The 15,055-nt window shown below is 39.5% G+C and overlaps 2 protein-coding genes and 4 pseudogenes across 5 annotated transcripts; 3 read left to right on the top strand and 3 right to left on the bottom strand.

Moving 5' to 3' along the window:
• Positions 1–22: 22 nt before the first annotated feature.
• Positions 23–603, bottom strand: LOC124889689 (annotated as a pseudogene).
• Positions 170–7,747, top strand: LOC107850554 (annotated as a pseudogene).
• Positions 1,500–2,291, bottom strand: LOC107850560 (annotated as a pseudogene).
• On the bottom strand, positions 2,309–3,037 carry LOC124885284 (cell division cycle 20.1, cofactor of APC complex-like). Its single transcript, XM_047413348.1, has 2 exons — positions 2,718–3,037; positions 2,309–2,603 (listed from the first exon to the last, which is right to left on the bottom strand). Exons 1-2 carry the CDS (start codon positions 3,035–3,037, stop codon positions 2,309–2,311), a joined length of 615 nt encoding a protein of 204 aa, XP_047269304.1.
• LOC107863050 lies at positions 6,142–8,658 on the top strand (annotated as a pseudogene).
• LOC124885199 (putative F-box/FBD/LRR-repeat protein At5g44960) lies at positions 8,510–12,139 on the top strand. 4 transcript variants are annotated; one of them, XM_047401673.1, is made up of 4 exons: positions 8,510–8,649; positions 10,386–10,533; positions 10,891–11,061; positions 11,662–12,139. In XM_047401673.1, exons 2-4 carry the CDS (start codon positions 10,432–10,434, stop codon positions 11,944–11,946), a joined length of 558 nt encoding a protein of 185 aa, XP_047257629.1. In that variant the 5' UTR covers positions 8,510–8,649; positions 10,386–10,431; the 3' UTR covers positions 11,947–12,139. The 4 variants fall into 4 exon arrangements, with proteins under 4 accessions (XP_047257629.1, XP_047257626.1, XP_047257624.1 ...); XM_047401670.1 differs by having other exon boundaries at positions 8,512–8,913; XM_047401668.1 differs by having other exon boundaries at positions 8,512–8,913; positions 10,369–10,533.
• The last annotated feature ends 2,916 nt before the right edge of the window (positions 12,140–15,055 follow it).

Raw genomic sequence — 15,055 nt, 5'->3', positions numbered from 1 at the left:
CAGGTGGTGGCGGCATTGGATATCAGTGCATAAAGTTTTGGAACACCAATACCGGGGCATGCTTGAACACTGTCAATACAGGTTCTGAAAATATATGAAGAACTCTTGATGTATGACCGAAAAGTTCTGAAATTTTCGTCATAGAAGGATACTTCCAAACAGTGAGCTGGTTGTCGGTAAAGCCGTGAAACTTAAAAGCTCGCGCTCATGTCTGTTCCAAAGCAAGGAACAGACTTGTGTACCTGTGTTGACAGAGTTCAAGCATGCCCCGGTATTGGTGTTCCAAAACTTGATGCACTGATCTCCAACGCCACCACCTGAGGCAACTATGTTACTCTAGAAAGGACACCAGGAAAGAGCTTTTACAGCAGCTGTATGATGTGTCATATGGTGGATCCATTGGCACGAGTTGTTAGGAGACCCCATTGATAGGCTTCATATATGGACCAAATTATTTTTCCCTCCACTAGTCAACTGCTGGCCTGACCCGGACCACTCCAATCCACATATCTCTTGGGTGTGTCCCCTGTATTTTCCAACTACGTGGGATCTTACATGCACGTCATTGTTGATGATCATACTATCCATGCCTCCAGTTGTCAGTATGTGGCCGCCATTCCAATCAAGTGAGGCAACCCTTAATCTGTGTCCTCGTAACGTTCTCAGCTGTGTAGAAAGAAAGATGTTAGACTTCCGAAAATAATTTAGACTAAAAAAAGGAAGACGGCGAAAGAAACCACTTACCAATTGGCTAGACCCCTGCAAGGTGTCCCACAACTGAACGTGCGAATTATTCAAGGCAATTGCAAGGTGTCTTCCATTTGATGACCAGCCGACGCTAGTCACCGGCCCAAAATCATCACCAACCGTGGGAAGCTCAGTAGTCGACCCATCAGAAGCATCCCATAGATATACAGAATTCCCCTAACCCAATGGCAATAACATTACTGCTCCCCCGGTCTAACAAATTCAGCTGTTAAAACTTCTCTCCTTGTAAATGACCTGAGTTAGGTTTTTATTTATAAAAAAATCGAAGTAATTTGAAAAGTTATTTGTAAAATGCTTGAAGAAACCTACTTATAAGCTGTTTATAGAAACTTGTTTGCAAGTCTATCAGTAAGACCTACTTGACGACTCTCAATTTCGACTTTCACATCATGTAAAGAAAAAAAGATCATTAAATTCGATTTTAACATGTCTCAAATAACTTTGTTAATCGAGACCTAAATAAATAAAGCAAAATTACAAAGACTTCTTTTAAATCTATTAAAACATTGATTTTTCGTGATTCATTTTAGTTTACTTGATCGTTAGACCACATCCTTGAATGCATGTGATTCAATCACAACCCCCAAAGATACAAGAGCAATTGCTTGTAGTATATACACAATTCTATTTATTAACTTTCAGAAGACTACAAAAAATTCCCCTAAACTGTCTTTCTATATATGTAAAAAAATACAGTTGCTACTTTATCTTAAACAACTCCACTCCAGCACTTATCTAATGTGTGCCAAGTCAAAAAATGGCTCTAGCTTTCTCTTTAGCACAGGTTTATTCTCTTTAGGATTCCCAAAAACATTCCATAATCTTAGTGTCTCGTCCGCTGCTGCAGTCGCCACGGTATAGCCATCTGGACTCTGAAACATGTCGAGGAGAAAAACCAGTAAGGCACTGGGAAATATGAGCATAAACGAACACAATGTGGTGTTATTGGTTAGCGAATAATACCTGAGCCATATGAAGAACTCTTGATGTATGACCGAAAAGTTCTGAAATTTTCGTCATAGAAGGATACTTCCAAACAGTGAGCTGGTTGTCGGTAAAGCCGTGAAACTTAAAAGCTCGCGCTCATGTCTGTTCCAAAGCAAGGAACAGACTTGTGTACCTGTGTTGACAGAGTTCAAGCATGCCCCGGTATTGGTGTTCCAAAACTTGATGCACTGATCTCCAACGCCACCACCTGAGGCAACTATGTTACTCTAGAAAGGACACCAGGAAAGAGCTTTTACAGCAGCTGTATGATGTGTCATATGGTGGATCCATTGGTGTGAGTTGTTAGGAGACCCCATCGATAGGCTCCATATATGGACCAAATTATCGTTCCCTCCACTAGCCAACTGTTGTCCCGACTCGGACTACTTCAATCCACATATCTCCTTGGTGTGTCCCTTGTATGTTCCAACTATGTGGGATCTTACACGCACGTCACTGTTGATGATCATACTATCCATGTCTCTAGTTGTCAGTATGTGGCCACCATTCCAATCAAGTGAGGCAACCCTTAATCTATGTCCTCGTAATGTCCTCAGCTGTGTAGAAAGAAAGATGTTAGACTTGTGATAATAATTAGACTAGAAGAAGGAAGACGGCGAAAGAAACCACTTACCAATTGGCTAGACCCCTGCAAGGTGTCCCACAACTGAACATGCGAATTATTCAAGGCAACTGCAAGGTGTCTTCCATCAGGTGACCAGCTGACGCTAGTCACCGGCCCAAAATCATCACCAACCGTGAGAAGCTCAGTAGTCGACCCATCAAAAGCATCCCACAGATATACAGAATTCCCTAACCCAATGGCAATAACATTACTGCTCCCCAGTCTAACAAATTGAGACAAAAATCATCTAGGAAGTCAGGAGCATCCAGGGTCCTCTCCACAGACTGTTAACAAGCAAAAAGTTGTCTAAGTTAGCCAAGATAACACATTTATTTACACGAATACAATAAGTAGAGTTAGCGCAAAAAACAGAAACGACAGTAAACTCACTTGGGGAATGTATCTCCGCTTTTTAACGGCTTTTGACTGTTGAATATGTGATGGAGATTCGGAAACTCTCTCAGCCGAAGGTGGAGGTTTATTCTTAAAAGCAAGGATTCTCGTTCTGTTCATGTTGAGTTCTTGTGCTAACAGCTTCAAGTAAGATGAAGAATTTACTCCAACGTGTTCCTTTTTAACCTTGCCACCACTGAGCATGTAATGTGCATAGTCAAAATCCATCGCAGAGCGATTGGGAATGAACCTGTCCAGCTGCATTTCAAGGAAAAAAAAGAAGAAGAACGTATCAATTAAAATTCCAACCTTGTAAAAACAACAACAACAACATATCATATAAATATCAAAACACATTGGCGATGCCATTTCATGATGCATAACAGCTAAAACTAGAACATATATAGCGAAAACCGATCAAACGAATTAAGATTGCATAATGGAAACCAAAATTCAGGTGCTATGAACCACAAGTGTATCAGTCAATTTGCCTGAAAATTGGTATGTACCACAATCATCTATCATACAATCATCATTTACACCGAAATTCAAAATCAAAAAAATCAAAAGGAGACACTAAATTGTATTCAAATCCAAGGTCGGTTTTTTTCAAATCAAAAGATTTTAATTGATATGTTTTTTTTTCCTTGAAATGCAACTGGACAGGTTCATTCCCAATCGCTCTATGCACATTACATGCTCAGTGGTGGGAAGGTTAAAAAGGAACACGTTGGAGTAAATTCTTCATCTAAAGAAGCTTACTCGAAGCTGTTAGCACAAGTTTTCAACATGAACAGAACGAGGATCCTTGCTTTTAAGAATATACCTCCACCTTCGGCTCACAGAGTTTCTCAATCTCCATAACACAATCAACAGGTTAAAAAGCGGAGATACATTCCCCAAGTGAGTTTTTCTTTACTGTCTAACTCTACTTATTGTATTAGTGTGTAAATAAATGTGTTGTTATCTTGGCTTTTCGTTCCTTACTTAGACAGCTTTTTGCTTGTTAACAGTATCCGCAGAGGACCCTGGATACTCGTGACATTCCTGATGATTCATGTCTCAATTTATTACACTGGGGTAGCAATAACATTATTGCCATTGGGTTAGGCAATTCTGTGTACCTGTGGGATGCTTCTGATGGCTCGACTACTGAGTTTCTCACCGTTGGTGATGATTTTGGGCTGGTGACTAGCGTCAGCTGGTCACCAGATGGAAGACACCTTGCAGTTGCCTTGAATAATTCACACGTTCAGCTGTGGGACACCTTGCAGGGGTCTAGCCAATTGGTAAGTGGTTTCTTTCGCCGTCTTCCTTCTTCTAGTCTAATTATTACCAGAAGTCTAACGTTTTTCTTTCTACACAGCTGAGGACATTACGAGGACACAAATTAAGGGTTGGCTCACTTGATTGGAATGGCCACATATTGACAACTGGAGGCATGGATAGTATGATCATCAACAATGACGTGCGTGTAAGATCCCACGTAGTTGGAACACACAGGGGACACACCCAGGAGATATGTGGATTGAAGTGGTCCGAATCAGGCCAGCTGTTGGCTAGTGGAGGGAACGATAATTTGGTCCATATAGGGAGCATATCGATGGGGTCTTTTAACAACTCTCACCAGTGGATCCAGCATATGACAGATCATGCAGCTGCTGTAAAAGATCTTTCTTGGTGTCCTTTCCAGAGTAACATGGTTGCCTCAGGTGGCGGCGTGGGAGATCAGTGCATAAAGTTTTGGAACACCAATATCGGGGCATGCTTGAACACTGTCAATACACGTTCACAAGTCTGTTCCTTGCTTTGGAATAGACACGAGCGCGAGCTTTTGAGTTCTCACGGCTTTACTGACAACCAGCTCTCTGTTTGGAAGTATCCTTCTATGACAAAAATTTCAGAACTTTTCGATCATACATCACGAGTTCTTCATATGGCTCAGGTATGATTTGTTAACCAATAACGCCACATCGTGTTCGTTTATGCTCATATTTCGCCGTCCCTTACCGACTTTCCTTCTCGACATGTTTCAGAGTCTGGATGGCTATACCATGGCGACTGCAGCAGCGGATGAGACACTAAGATTATGGAATATTTTTGGGAATCCGAATAAGCCTGTGCTAAAGAGAAAGCTAGAGCCATTTTTTGACTTGGTACAGATTAGATAAAGTAGCAAATGTAGTTTTGTTATATATATAGAAAGACAGTTTTGGGGAATTTTTGAAAGTATACCATTTGAATGTATTATAGTTTAGGGGAATTTTTGTTATATGTATAGAAAGTTTAGGGGAATTTTTTGAAGTATACCATTTGAATGTATTATATTATAATCTTCTGAAATTTAATAAATAGAATTGTGTATATACTGCGTGCACTTTACCCACCCCAAACCCCACTCTATGGGAATACACTGGGTATGTTGTTGTTGTTGTAATAATCTCTTGCAGGTATTTGATGCTTTGGGAGATATGAAATTTGTATTACAATTGTTTACTAGTCTTTGTTTACTCTTTCCTTGTATGTTGCATCTCTATGTTTTGTCTTGTTTCAGTTTTTTTGGTATGACTTTGATTACTATTCCTTGTCTTGAGCCGGGGGTCTATCGGAAACAGCCTTGCTACTTCCCCGGGAGTAGTGGTATGGACTGCGTACATCTTACCCTCCCCAGACCTCACTATGTGGGAATACACTGGGTTTTTTTTTGTTGTTGTTGGGAGATATGAAATTTCCATATATTTATCCTGATCCTGAAAGCCGTACCTTGCATGCGACACTTGCTGAAGATTCTGGCCATGAAGCTGAGTGTATCCTTGCAGGATGTGGTGCTGATGAACTCGTTGATTTGATAATGCAGTAAGTAGTATGATTAGACTACCCTTTTGGTTAAAGTATTTTGCATTTTTTTTGAGAATATTGTCCTTGTTTGATCTACTGCCGGATATTTGAATGTTCTCTGCTTTAGGTGCGTGCGACATTTTTCTCCCTGAAGGATGTTGGTTTTCTAGCTATCATCATTTAGGTCTTAAGCTGATTATTTAAGCACTTTGTGGGGTAATGATAGTTTTCTCAACAAGTAGTTGCATTGGCATCACTATAGCGTGTTATTAGTTGTTGCTAGTACTTGTCCATCCGGTCATTGCCTATCAATGATGTGTTGCTCGTTAATACCATACTGTGTAAATGTCATGTTTAAGAAAGAAATGGAGTGAGTACAACGAAAATGCAGATGCTCTATTTTCAGACAAAGCAATGCTTTAAAGCATGGCAGTAAAATAGTTACACCCTCGGAGTTTTGATGATCCACAAACTATTTTACAAAGGACTTGATCGAGGCTTAGGTCAGTATCTATGGGACCTGGTCCCATATGAAGTTGCTCTCCGAAGATGACAAGTCTACTACAGCTGGAAGCTGTACTTTCCTGCAGAAAGCTGGTAGCACGGCAGTAGAGATGCTCAACCTCGACCAATGGGAGAAGTTCTAGGTTTTGTTGTCTCATATAAAAGGACTACTTACACACACAACAAAACCTGGTTTTTGACATCAAGAATTCTCTCAAAAACACCAAAAGCCGTCTTCATATACACAGCTCATGCATCAACATGGGACCTGATCAAGTGTTCACTTAGTCTTGTTGTGTCTTGCTCTCATATTGTAAATCAACTCCTAGTTTATAAAGGACAGTAGATGTTTAGCTTGTCCAAGTCTTAACTCTAGTCAAATCAGTTTGTTTGTAAGTTGGTCACGTGTGGTTTACCATCTTGGGTGGTTTTGAGTCCTGGGTAGACTTACCTAGGATGAGTGGCTAGAGTTAGTTAGTTGGAAGTGTGGTAGAGTTACTATGCTTGTCTTGTAATAGAGCTATTACAAGAAGTGGTGATTATTGGAGTTTGTAATCACTTGGTTGCTTGAAGATTAGTGAAGCATTGGAAATCCTGAGGACAGGTCGTGGTTTTTACTTCCCTTGAGCAAGGAAGTTTCCAAGTAAACTTGAGTGTTCTCTATATTACTGCTTTGTTGTTGTTTCTATCATTACTGTATTGCATCTGTTACCTTAGCGACCAGGTCCTGTGGTACTTGGTGGACTCATACATTTCATCAAAAATGAAATAAACTCGTCACTTCTTTTTTTACTTAAAGCGTCTATTATTCTCCAGTCTTCTACAGATAATTCTTAATCCGCAACTGTCTCAAACTGGCACTGCCTCAAAATTCAGACTTCAGCTTGGATGTAGAACGGATTGCCAAAGTAGTTAAGCCAAAGTGTATATTTCGGACTCCGCCTAGTAAACCCGAGGGGAGGTATTTCTGCATTGTGTTCCTGTTCTATTTCTCTTTGTGGTAGTAGTTTTCTCTAGAATGTACAGCATGTGAGTCTCTCTCTTTCTTTTCTTGAGAAAGGTACAGCTATATTCATCAACACAAAGATTGTGCTGGAAACCATATTTACTGAGTACTTAATAAAATTGCCCCAATATTCTTCTTACGAGGACTCTAAAAGCTGTAGTGAAGTCTCTTGAACAACAACAATAACAACATACCCAGTGTTTTCCCACATAGGTAGTGAAGCCTCTTCATCTAAATAAAATTCTTTACACCAAAAATTAGGTGATTTCTTCCATCTTAGACTTGGTGGACACAGTTACCTGGTACCTGCTGGAGGGAGGTGGCATTTATATCGTGCAATTAGTTGAGGTTTGCCCAAGCTATTGACATTTGTGGTTCACTAAACACCACTCATCTTAACCAACAGGCTTGTCTACTAAAAAATATCTACTATGTAGGAGTTTCTAGAGTAATTTCCTAACATCTGGACCTCAGAGAATTGAAAATGTGAAACTCATTTTGTATTTACTCAGTACTTCTGTTCGTTTTCCAATTGGTTGACTTTTCTTTTGTTAGGTTTTTCTTTTGCCGTTATCCATTTTGGTACAACTTCCTTTAAGTTGCCATTCTATCGTGACAATGTATCTTGTTGTTGAACAGTCTAATTGATGACGAAACTCTTTTGAAAATTCTTCATCTGCCCATATTGGTAGTATTGGATGAAGCATATGTTGAGTTTTCTGGAATAGAGTCTAAGATGAAGTGGGTCAAGCTACATGAGAATCTGATTGTTCGTCGTACATACAACAAAAGAGCTGGTAGGTTCATTCTTCTTCTTTTGACATCGATGAAACAATTCAATATGTTTGCTTGGAAAACTCATATGCTTCTTATTGCTCTTTTGCTCATGCACTGCAAGATCGTATCATTTGTGTCTGAGACATGCTCATCTCAGTCTGTCTTGTCATAGTATTAATAATACATCAACAGACACAAACTTGGCCTCAGCTAGCAAGTTAACATTCCATCTTTGAGAGTGCACATCTAGACATCTCCACTCGTCACCATTGTGACAGTTAAACACTACACTTACAAAATGATCATCTAGACACCTCCAAAATTCAAGTGTCACGTCAGCGTCAGGTGTCCATGAGACACAGTCGAGTTGGAGTGTTTAGTTGTCAGTTGAGACCAAGTTGAGGTGTGTAGATGTGCACTCTCAAAGTTGTAGTGCTTAATTGCCAACTAAAGGCAAGTTTGAGTGTCTTTAGGTATTATACATATTATCAGATTGTAGTAGTAATGAAGACTTCTTGTGTGTTCCAGTTCGTGAGATTTGTCTTTACAGGTGGTGTCATAAATGGGTGTTTGGGATTTAAGTATAGTTGACCAAGAAAAGTGGTATCCTGATCATCAGGTTTAGCTGGACGCAGAGTCGGATATGGAGCTTTTCCACAGAGTATTATTGAAAGCAAAGCAACCATATAATGTGTTTGTTGCTGCTGAAGTCGTTGCATGTGCTGCATTAAAGAATCCTACTTATCTGGAGGTATCTTAGGATGTTGAACGTTTCCCTCGAATATCGCTAAATGACTTTGCCCAAATGTCCTAATCTCTTTCATAGATAAAGAAATTGTACTTTATTTGGAAGCGCAATCTTCATTTATGCCAGAATGTGAAAGTGGCACTGGTGCAAGAAAGGGAGAGGTTATTTAATCTCTTGAAATACGTCCCATTTCTTGATCCATATCCTATCTATTCTAATTTCATTCTCTGTAAGGTTAAATCTGGAATGGATGCCAAGAAATTGAAGGTAACGTGCTTATATTACTAACTTCCATTCTTGTAAAGTCAAATTCTGTTGCTTCGATTCCAATTTGTTCTTTTGTTTATGTTCTCCTATTCTGGGCTAAACATCATCTCTGCAAAGCTTTGATACCAATTCGAAAGAAATATTTTAACGTTAGTTGAAAGGCCATATTACTCGATGATTATGCTGAGCAAGAGGTCATTGATCACTGCTGAATTAGTGAACTATTATAAGGTTGAGTATATATGAATATCACCTGTAGAAGAATCTTTAAATATACAAATGAATTTATCCTTATATAATGTGGGGCAGGGTGGGGTGGGGGTGGAGGGAATACAAATAGTAGTAAATACCAAGGGTCAAGAGTTAACTTTTTATATTATCTTATAACCATTGGACTATCCAAAAATGTTGGGTGCGTTCCGATCCTTCAAAAGTAGTGCATTTTCGAAGGATTTGATAGGGATCCGACAACAATTTTGGGAAGAACTGAAGGGATACCTTTGTGTGTTTGTCGGGAATCCTAAGCATACGGAGGCAATAATGAAATGCCTCAAGCACTTCTATTGATCTTGCTGGGATCTGGACTCTCGACTCTTACAATGTCTTACATCTGAGATGTCTTATTTTCTCTTAAGATGACGACAAATTGGGTGTTAATTCTTTGCTATTTATGCTAATTGCATAAGAAATCATTCTTCATAAGTCAGTTATGAAAGGTGGACTCATTATCCACTCAAGTTTCGAACCATATGACACTGGTCCTCGGGGAGTTGCACAGTTACTCGTTTTAATCATTCCGTCTGTCCGTCAAAAAGTATGATAGGGATAAAGAAAGAAATTCCCCCACCCTTTTATTTGTATTGCTCGTTTTTTAGGGTGTGTTTGGTATGAAGCAAAATGTTTATCATGGAAAATAATTTGGTTTCTTACTTGTTTTCTCCTGTTTGGTTGGTTAGTGGAAAATGTTTTTCAGAAAATATTTTCGATAAATATTTACTAGTGTTTGGTTGGTCAAGGAAAAACATTATCTAGAAAATATCTTTTTGTGTTTAGCTAGAGTGTAGTAAATACTTTTTAGGAAAATAGTTTTTGACCCGGGAACAAACATCGACGATTGATCCGGAACGCGAACCCAACACCTGAACCGGGATCCAACTTCGACCCCGACCCTGACACCCGACCCCAACACTCGACTTGGGACTCAACACCAACCCTATTGGGAGTAGTGTTAATTGGAGTAGTCTCATTTCTCTTTCGATTGGGTATGTAGAATTGGTAGATGATGTGATGGAAAAGGTATTATCTGGTTGTCCTAATTTGGAGGACTTGAATCTGGAAAGTGTTTCAGGGATAAATCGTTTGGAAATCAGTTCTGAGAAACTGAGAACGTTGTCGTTAGAAAACTATGATGATAGTTTGCTCGAAATAATAGCCCCACATATTGAAACTTTGCAGATTTGTGGTCCATGCAGTGAGATACGCATCGGGCAGAGAAATGTGGCATCACTTGTGAATGCAATGCTTCATGTAGAATTTGAATCTGAGGAATCTTATTTGAAGGAACTTCTTCAGAGTGTTGCCCATGCCGAGACTCTTAATTTGGGGAGCTGGTGCATCGAGGTAATCTTTTTCTACGGTCTTTTTATTAACACTTCACTAACATTAACGGTGGCGTTACTGAGGAAATTAGGATAATCTAAGTTGAACAAATTTTTGTATGATTAACTATGAGAATAAAGATTTCGCAATGTAAAGTTTGGATTGATTTACGTCGACCATACGCTCATATTGATGGGCTTCCCCAAGTGTCTAAAGGTTCATCTTTGGGTTACCGCAACAACCATGAACACTTTGATGTGGCAAAACACAGTCATATAGTCCAAGTTTTTATTGATGATTCAACAATTTGCATTTCATTTAGTAAGTACGTTATATTTCATTGTTTTGACAGTCTGGTTTGTCTATTTTCTTTGCAAGTGCCTGTCCATCTTGGAGTTGGAAGGGTGGCAGTTTCCACCATCAAGCCGGAAAGTCTTAACACTTGGCGTAGCCTTTGGACGGTTGGACTTCCCTGGAATTTGCAGCTTTCTTCAGAGCTCGTTGGATCTTGAGACATTGGTTATTGAATGGTACGATAACAGAGAAAGTGTAAGTTTCTTTTACACCTTTATTTTTGTTACTTCATTTTATTCATATCAAACAACTGTTAGTGGAAGAACAATATTTCTGAACATAAACTAGCGTAGGTACTTAAAGAGATTTTCAACATAACTTGCGGAAACAGCTCTTGTGTGTGTTGTTCCCATAAGAACTAAAAATGAGAAAAAGTGAGACAAGTGACATGTGAGCTGACAGAAGGATCAAACCGGGAAGAAAGATTCCACAAGTCAACCCTTAAGTAATGTCTAGCTTCTTTTCATAATGAGTCTAAGCTGAAAATGTTGTTCGCTAGATCCATTAGGCGACTGTATTCAACTAATAGAATCTGCCCCACTATTGGCTTCTCCGTAACGATGTGTCACACCTTGACTTACGCATCAACTCTTCGATCTTTTCAATAATAGGTTCATATTGCCAAGAAGGTTTTGCAACTCTTCTAATACGATGTCTAACCAAGGATAGATGATCAGATGCTTTGAAACATCTTTTTACTGTTTGCTTATACCACATTGTAACATTTGCTAAGCGCTGAGATTGCTTATCCACAATCAACTCGTTGGCTTCCTGATTCCTGATTCTATCCTACAGGACCTGCTGTCAAGGTTAAACGAGGATGAACAGACCAGGAGGTTTGAGACACATAATTTTAACGGCTCATTTCCACATCTGAAGACCATCAAGTTCCGTAACTTTTACGGATCTGTGCTGCCATTGGTAAAATATTTGCTCAAGCATGCCATTGTGCTAGAAGAGTTTTTCATTGATGCTGCATTCCAAGAGAGTGATGCGTCTCCGGGTTATGAAATAATGGCATTGGATTTCCTAAGCTTAACAAGATCCTCTCCGCATGCTAAAGTTCTTTTTTCTTATTGATAACCTTGAGCCCCTATGGTTTGTGTTAATCGCGACATGCTTAATATCTGTTACTTTATGTTTGAAACTGGTTTGAGCTGATTGACAAGGCTTGGATTGCGCTTGTCAGTATCCAAGGAGTTATTAGTAAGTTTTCATGTCTAAGTAACAGTGTTCATTCTCTAATCATCATTTAAGAAAGATTTTGGAAACATTTCAACGTATTTATTTATTTTATTGTTATGAGAATCAATCCTACTAATTCTAGTTCTGGGGTTTCCACGCGTGGAAAAGAACAGGGGGCTAGGGGGCTTGTTGTCTGAATCATTGGTCCGGTGCTAGATGAAGCCTTTCGCCGGGCAAGATGCCAAATATTTATAAAGCTCCAGCAGTTTAAGGTCGAGATAGTGTTGGTCAACTAATTAATATGACTTGTGAGGTACAACAATTATTAGGAAATAATCGAATAAGCGCTGTAGCTATGAGTGCTACAGACAGTCTAACGAGAGGAATGGAATTGATTGACACCGGAGCTCCTAAAAGTGTCTTCATATTGCTAAATCCTGATCTTGTTTTTATACTACGAAAATTTAAGGTTGAAATCCAGATTGCCAAAATAGTACTGTAAGATTCGTGTCTAAGGACTTGTTTCATTGGCCTGTGTTGTTCTTAATTGGTGGAAAAGAAACTTCAAACAAAGAATTGGAGAGAGATGGCAAGGAGTTTGCTCTCTCCTGGAGTTTTCGGCTCTAATGAAATATGGTGCAATTCCTGCAACATTGTCACGACCCAACTTTTCAGGTCATGATGGCGCCTATCATAACCCACCATTAGGCAAGCCAACCCGTAGTCCGGAACGGCTAGTAACGCACTACTTAATAACATAAGAAAAAGAATGCGGAATATATGAGATAAAGATCAATACATAGGTGAATCCCAAAACCTGGTGGTATTAGTACAAGAGCTTCTAAACATAATAAGAGTACAAAAGTGATATATCAAGAAGAAATACACTGATTCAACTTAGAATGCGGAATATATGAGATAAAGATCAATACATAGGTGAATCCCAAAACCTGGTGGTATTAGTACAAGAGCTTTTAAACATAATAAGAGTACAAAAGTGATATATCAAGAAGAAATACACTGATTCAACTTACCTTTGAATACAACTTAGAGGCTAGTCTAATACATAGGAGAGAGATAAGTAATACTCCGAACGTCAGGAGCTCACTCTAAGTCTCTGAATCAAGGCTACTCCATACGATGCACACATCAACGGCGATAACTCTTACTATGATCTGCAGGCTGCAGAGGTGTAGTATGAGTACCAAACGAATGGTACTCAGTAGACAACTGCCAACTGAGCTCCAAAGATAAAGTAGATATATACAACATATAAATAGAATGGAAACTACAACCAAGAGTCCATAAATCATGTAATAAGTCAATGAGAATAACAAGGGACAACTATCCTATTCATGTCCAAGAGTCTAACATAATAAGACTAAGGAAGTATCAAGGTGTACTATCTTTTTCCAGCTACATTCAATATATGCCTAAGCTATACCGTATATCCCAGGTCAATATACAGATAAAGAGCGAAATAAAGATATATTGTAATATACAAGGCGAAGGAACAACTATACAATATGAACACCGAAGAAAGGGATATCCGATAGTACCATGACTTCATATCTCTCTCCCTCTCTCTCTCTCTCTCTATATGAGGTCATCTCAACATAACCTACATCGTCATGTTCTCATTTTAAGACCTCATTATAACACTATCAGGATTCAATACCAACATACTCAGGATTTCTAATCCATATGGCAAGACATAGAATAATCGTGCATAGTAATGTAATCATAAGATAGCAAAGGTTGAAGACATACCTCAATCCCAATACCGGATCCATGACTAATCTGTCATAAGCTAGCCATAATAATGATCATAACCATGATAATAACAATATCAATAACATCGTAAATAACTGGCTACTCCGGACAACCAAATACCTAACCTAGCCTATGCGTACCCCCACTGCCCCAGACTTGGAAGGTTCAATCAACAAACAATAACACAAGACATATTCTTCACCCATATCTATGTAACCGTGCCATACCGGCTGATAGACATAGGTGCATACTGGTAATAGGCGATGCGCATGTACATCAATATCACAATGCATCATAACTGTCTTCATCAGGACCTTCATCATCGTCATCAACCTTCGGCCTCACCGGGTATCAATATCATCTCAATAGTATTATCCGAACTCGAATCGGGTATCAATATTATCACAATATTCGCTGGCCTTTTCGGGTATCAATATCATCTCAATAGTATCCTCCGAACTCGAATCGGATATCAATATCATCATAATATCCTCCGGCCTTGCCGAGTATCAATATCATCTCAATAGTATCCTCCGGAATCGAACCGGGTATCAATAACATCATAATATCCTCCGACCTTGCCGGGTATCAATATCATCTCAATAGTATCCTCCAGACTCGAACCGGGTATCAATACAACAACAACAACAAACCCAGTATATTCCCACATAGTGGGGTCTGGGGGGGGGGAAGATGTACGCAGTCCATACCACTACCTCCGGAGAAGTAGAAAGACTGTTTTCGATAGACCTCCGGCTCAAGACACGGAATAATACACAAATCCTTAATAAAGCATGGAACAAGATGACAGTACATACCTACGCCACCCATAAGGAATAATAATCAAAGATCAGTAAACAAACTAGTAATAAAGCATGCAACAAGGTGTCATAACAAGAATAATAACCTACCAAGTAATGCCCTACCCCAGCGACCGAAAATGGGACTAGCCTTCTATCCTAATCCGCGTCCTCCAGATCTTTCAATCTAGGGTCACGTCCTCTGTGAGCTGTAACTGCTCCATGTCCTGCCTGATAACCTCTCTCCAGTATTTCTTCGACCTACCCCTAACCCGCTTGAAACCATCCAAAGAAAGCTTCTCGTACCTACGAACCGGGGCATTCGTGCCCCTCCTCTTCACATGTCCGAACCATCTCAAACGGGCTTCTCGCATCTTGTCCTCCACTGAAGCCACTCCAACCTTTTCCCTAATAGTCTCATTTCGAACTCT

The sequence above is a fragment of the Capsicum annuum genome, chromosome 1 (genome assembly GCF_002878395.1).
Source record: "Capsicum annuum cultivar UCD-10X-F1 chromosome 1, UCD10Xv1.1, whole genome shotgun sequence".
Classification (NCBI taxonomy): Eukaryota; Viridiplantae; Streptophyta; class Magnoliopsida; order Solanales; family Solanaceae; genus Capsicum; species Capsicum annuum.
This window is presented reverse-complemented; position numbering and strand designations above follow the sequence as displayed.

What these genes read in the sequence shown, in the direction of transcription:
- LOC124885284 (XM_047413348.1), bottom strand. Translation starts at nt 3,037, where the DNA reads ATGCAGCTGGACAGGTTCATTCCCAATCGCTCTGCGATGGATTTTGAC. An exon ending in ACTCTACTTATTGTATTCGT is followed by an intron (nt 2,604 to 2,717) that starts GTAAATAAATGT and finishes TCAATTTGTTAG; the next exon opens with ACTGGGGAGCAGTAATGTTA.
- LOC124885199 (XM_047401666.1), top strand. Translation starts at nt 10,201, where the DNA reads ATGGAAAAGGTATTATCTGGTTGTCCTAATTTGGAGGACTTGAATCTG. An exon ending in TGGGGAGCTGGTGCATCGAG is followed by an intron (nt 10,534 to 10,890) that starts GTAATCTTTTTC and finishes TTTCTTTGCAAG; the next exon opens with TGCCTGTCCATCTTGGAGTT. An exon ending in GGTACGATAACAGAGAAAGT is followed by an intron (nt 11,062 to 11,661) that starts GTAAGTTTCTTT and finishes TCTATCCTACAG; the next exon opens with GACCTGCTGTCAAGGTTAAA.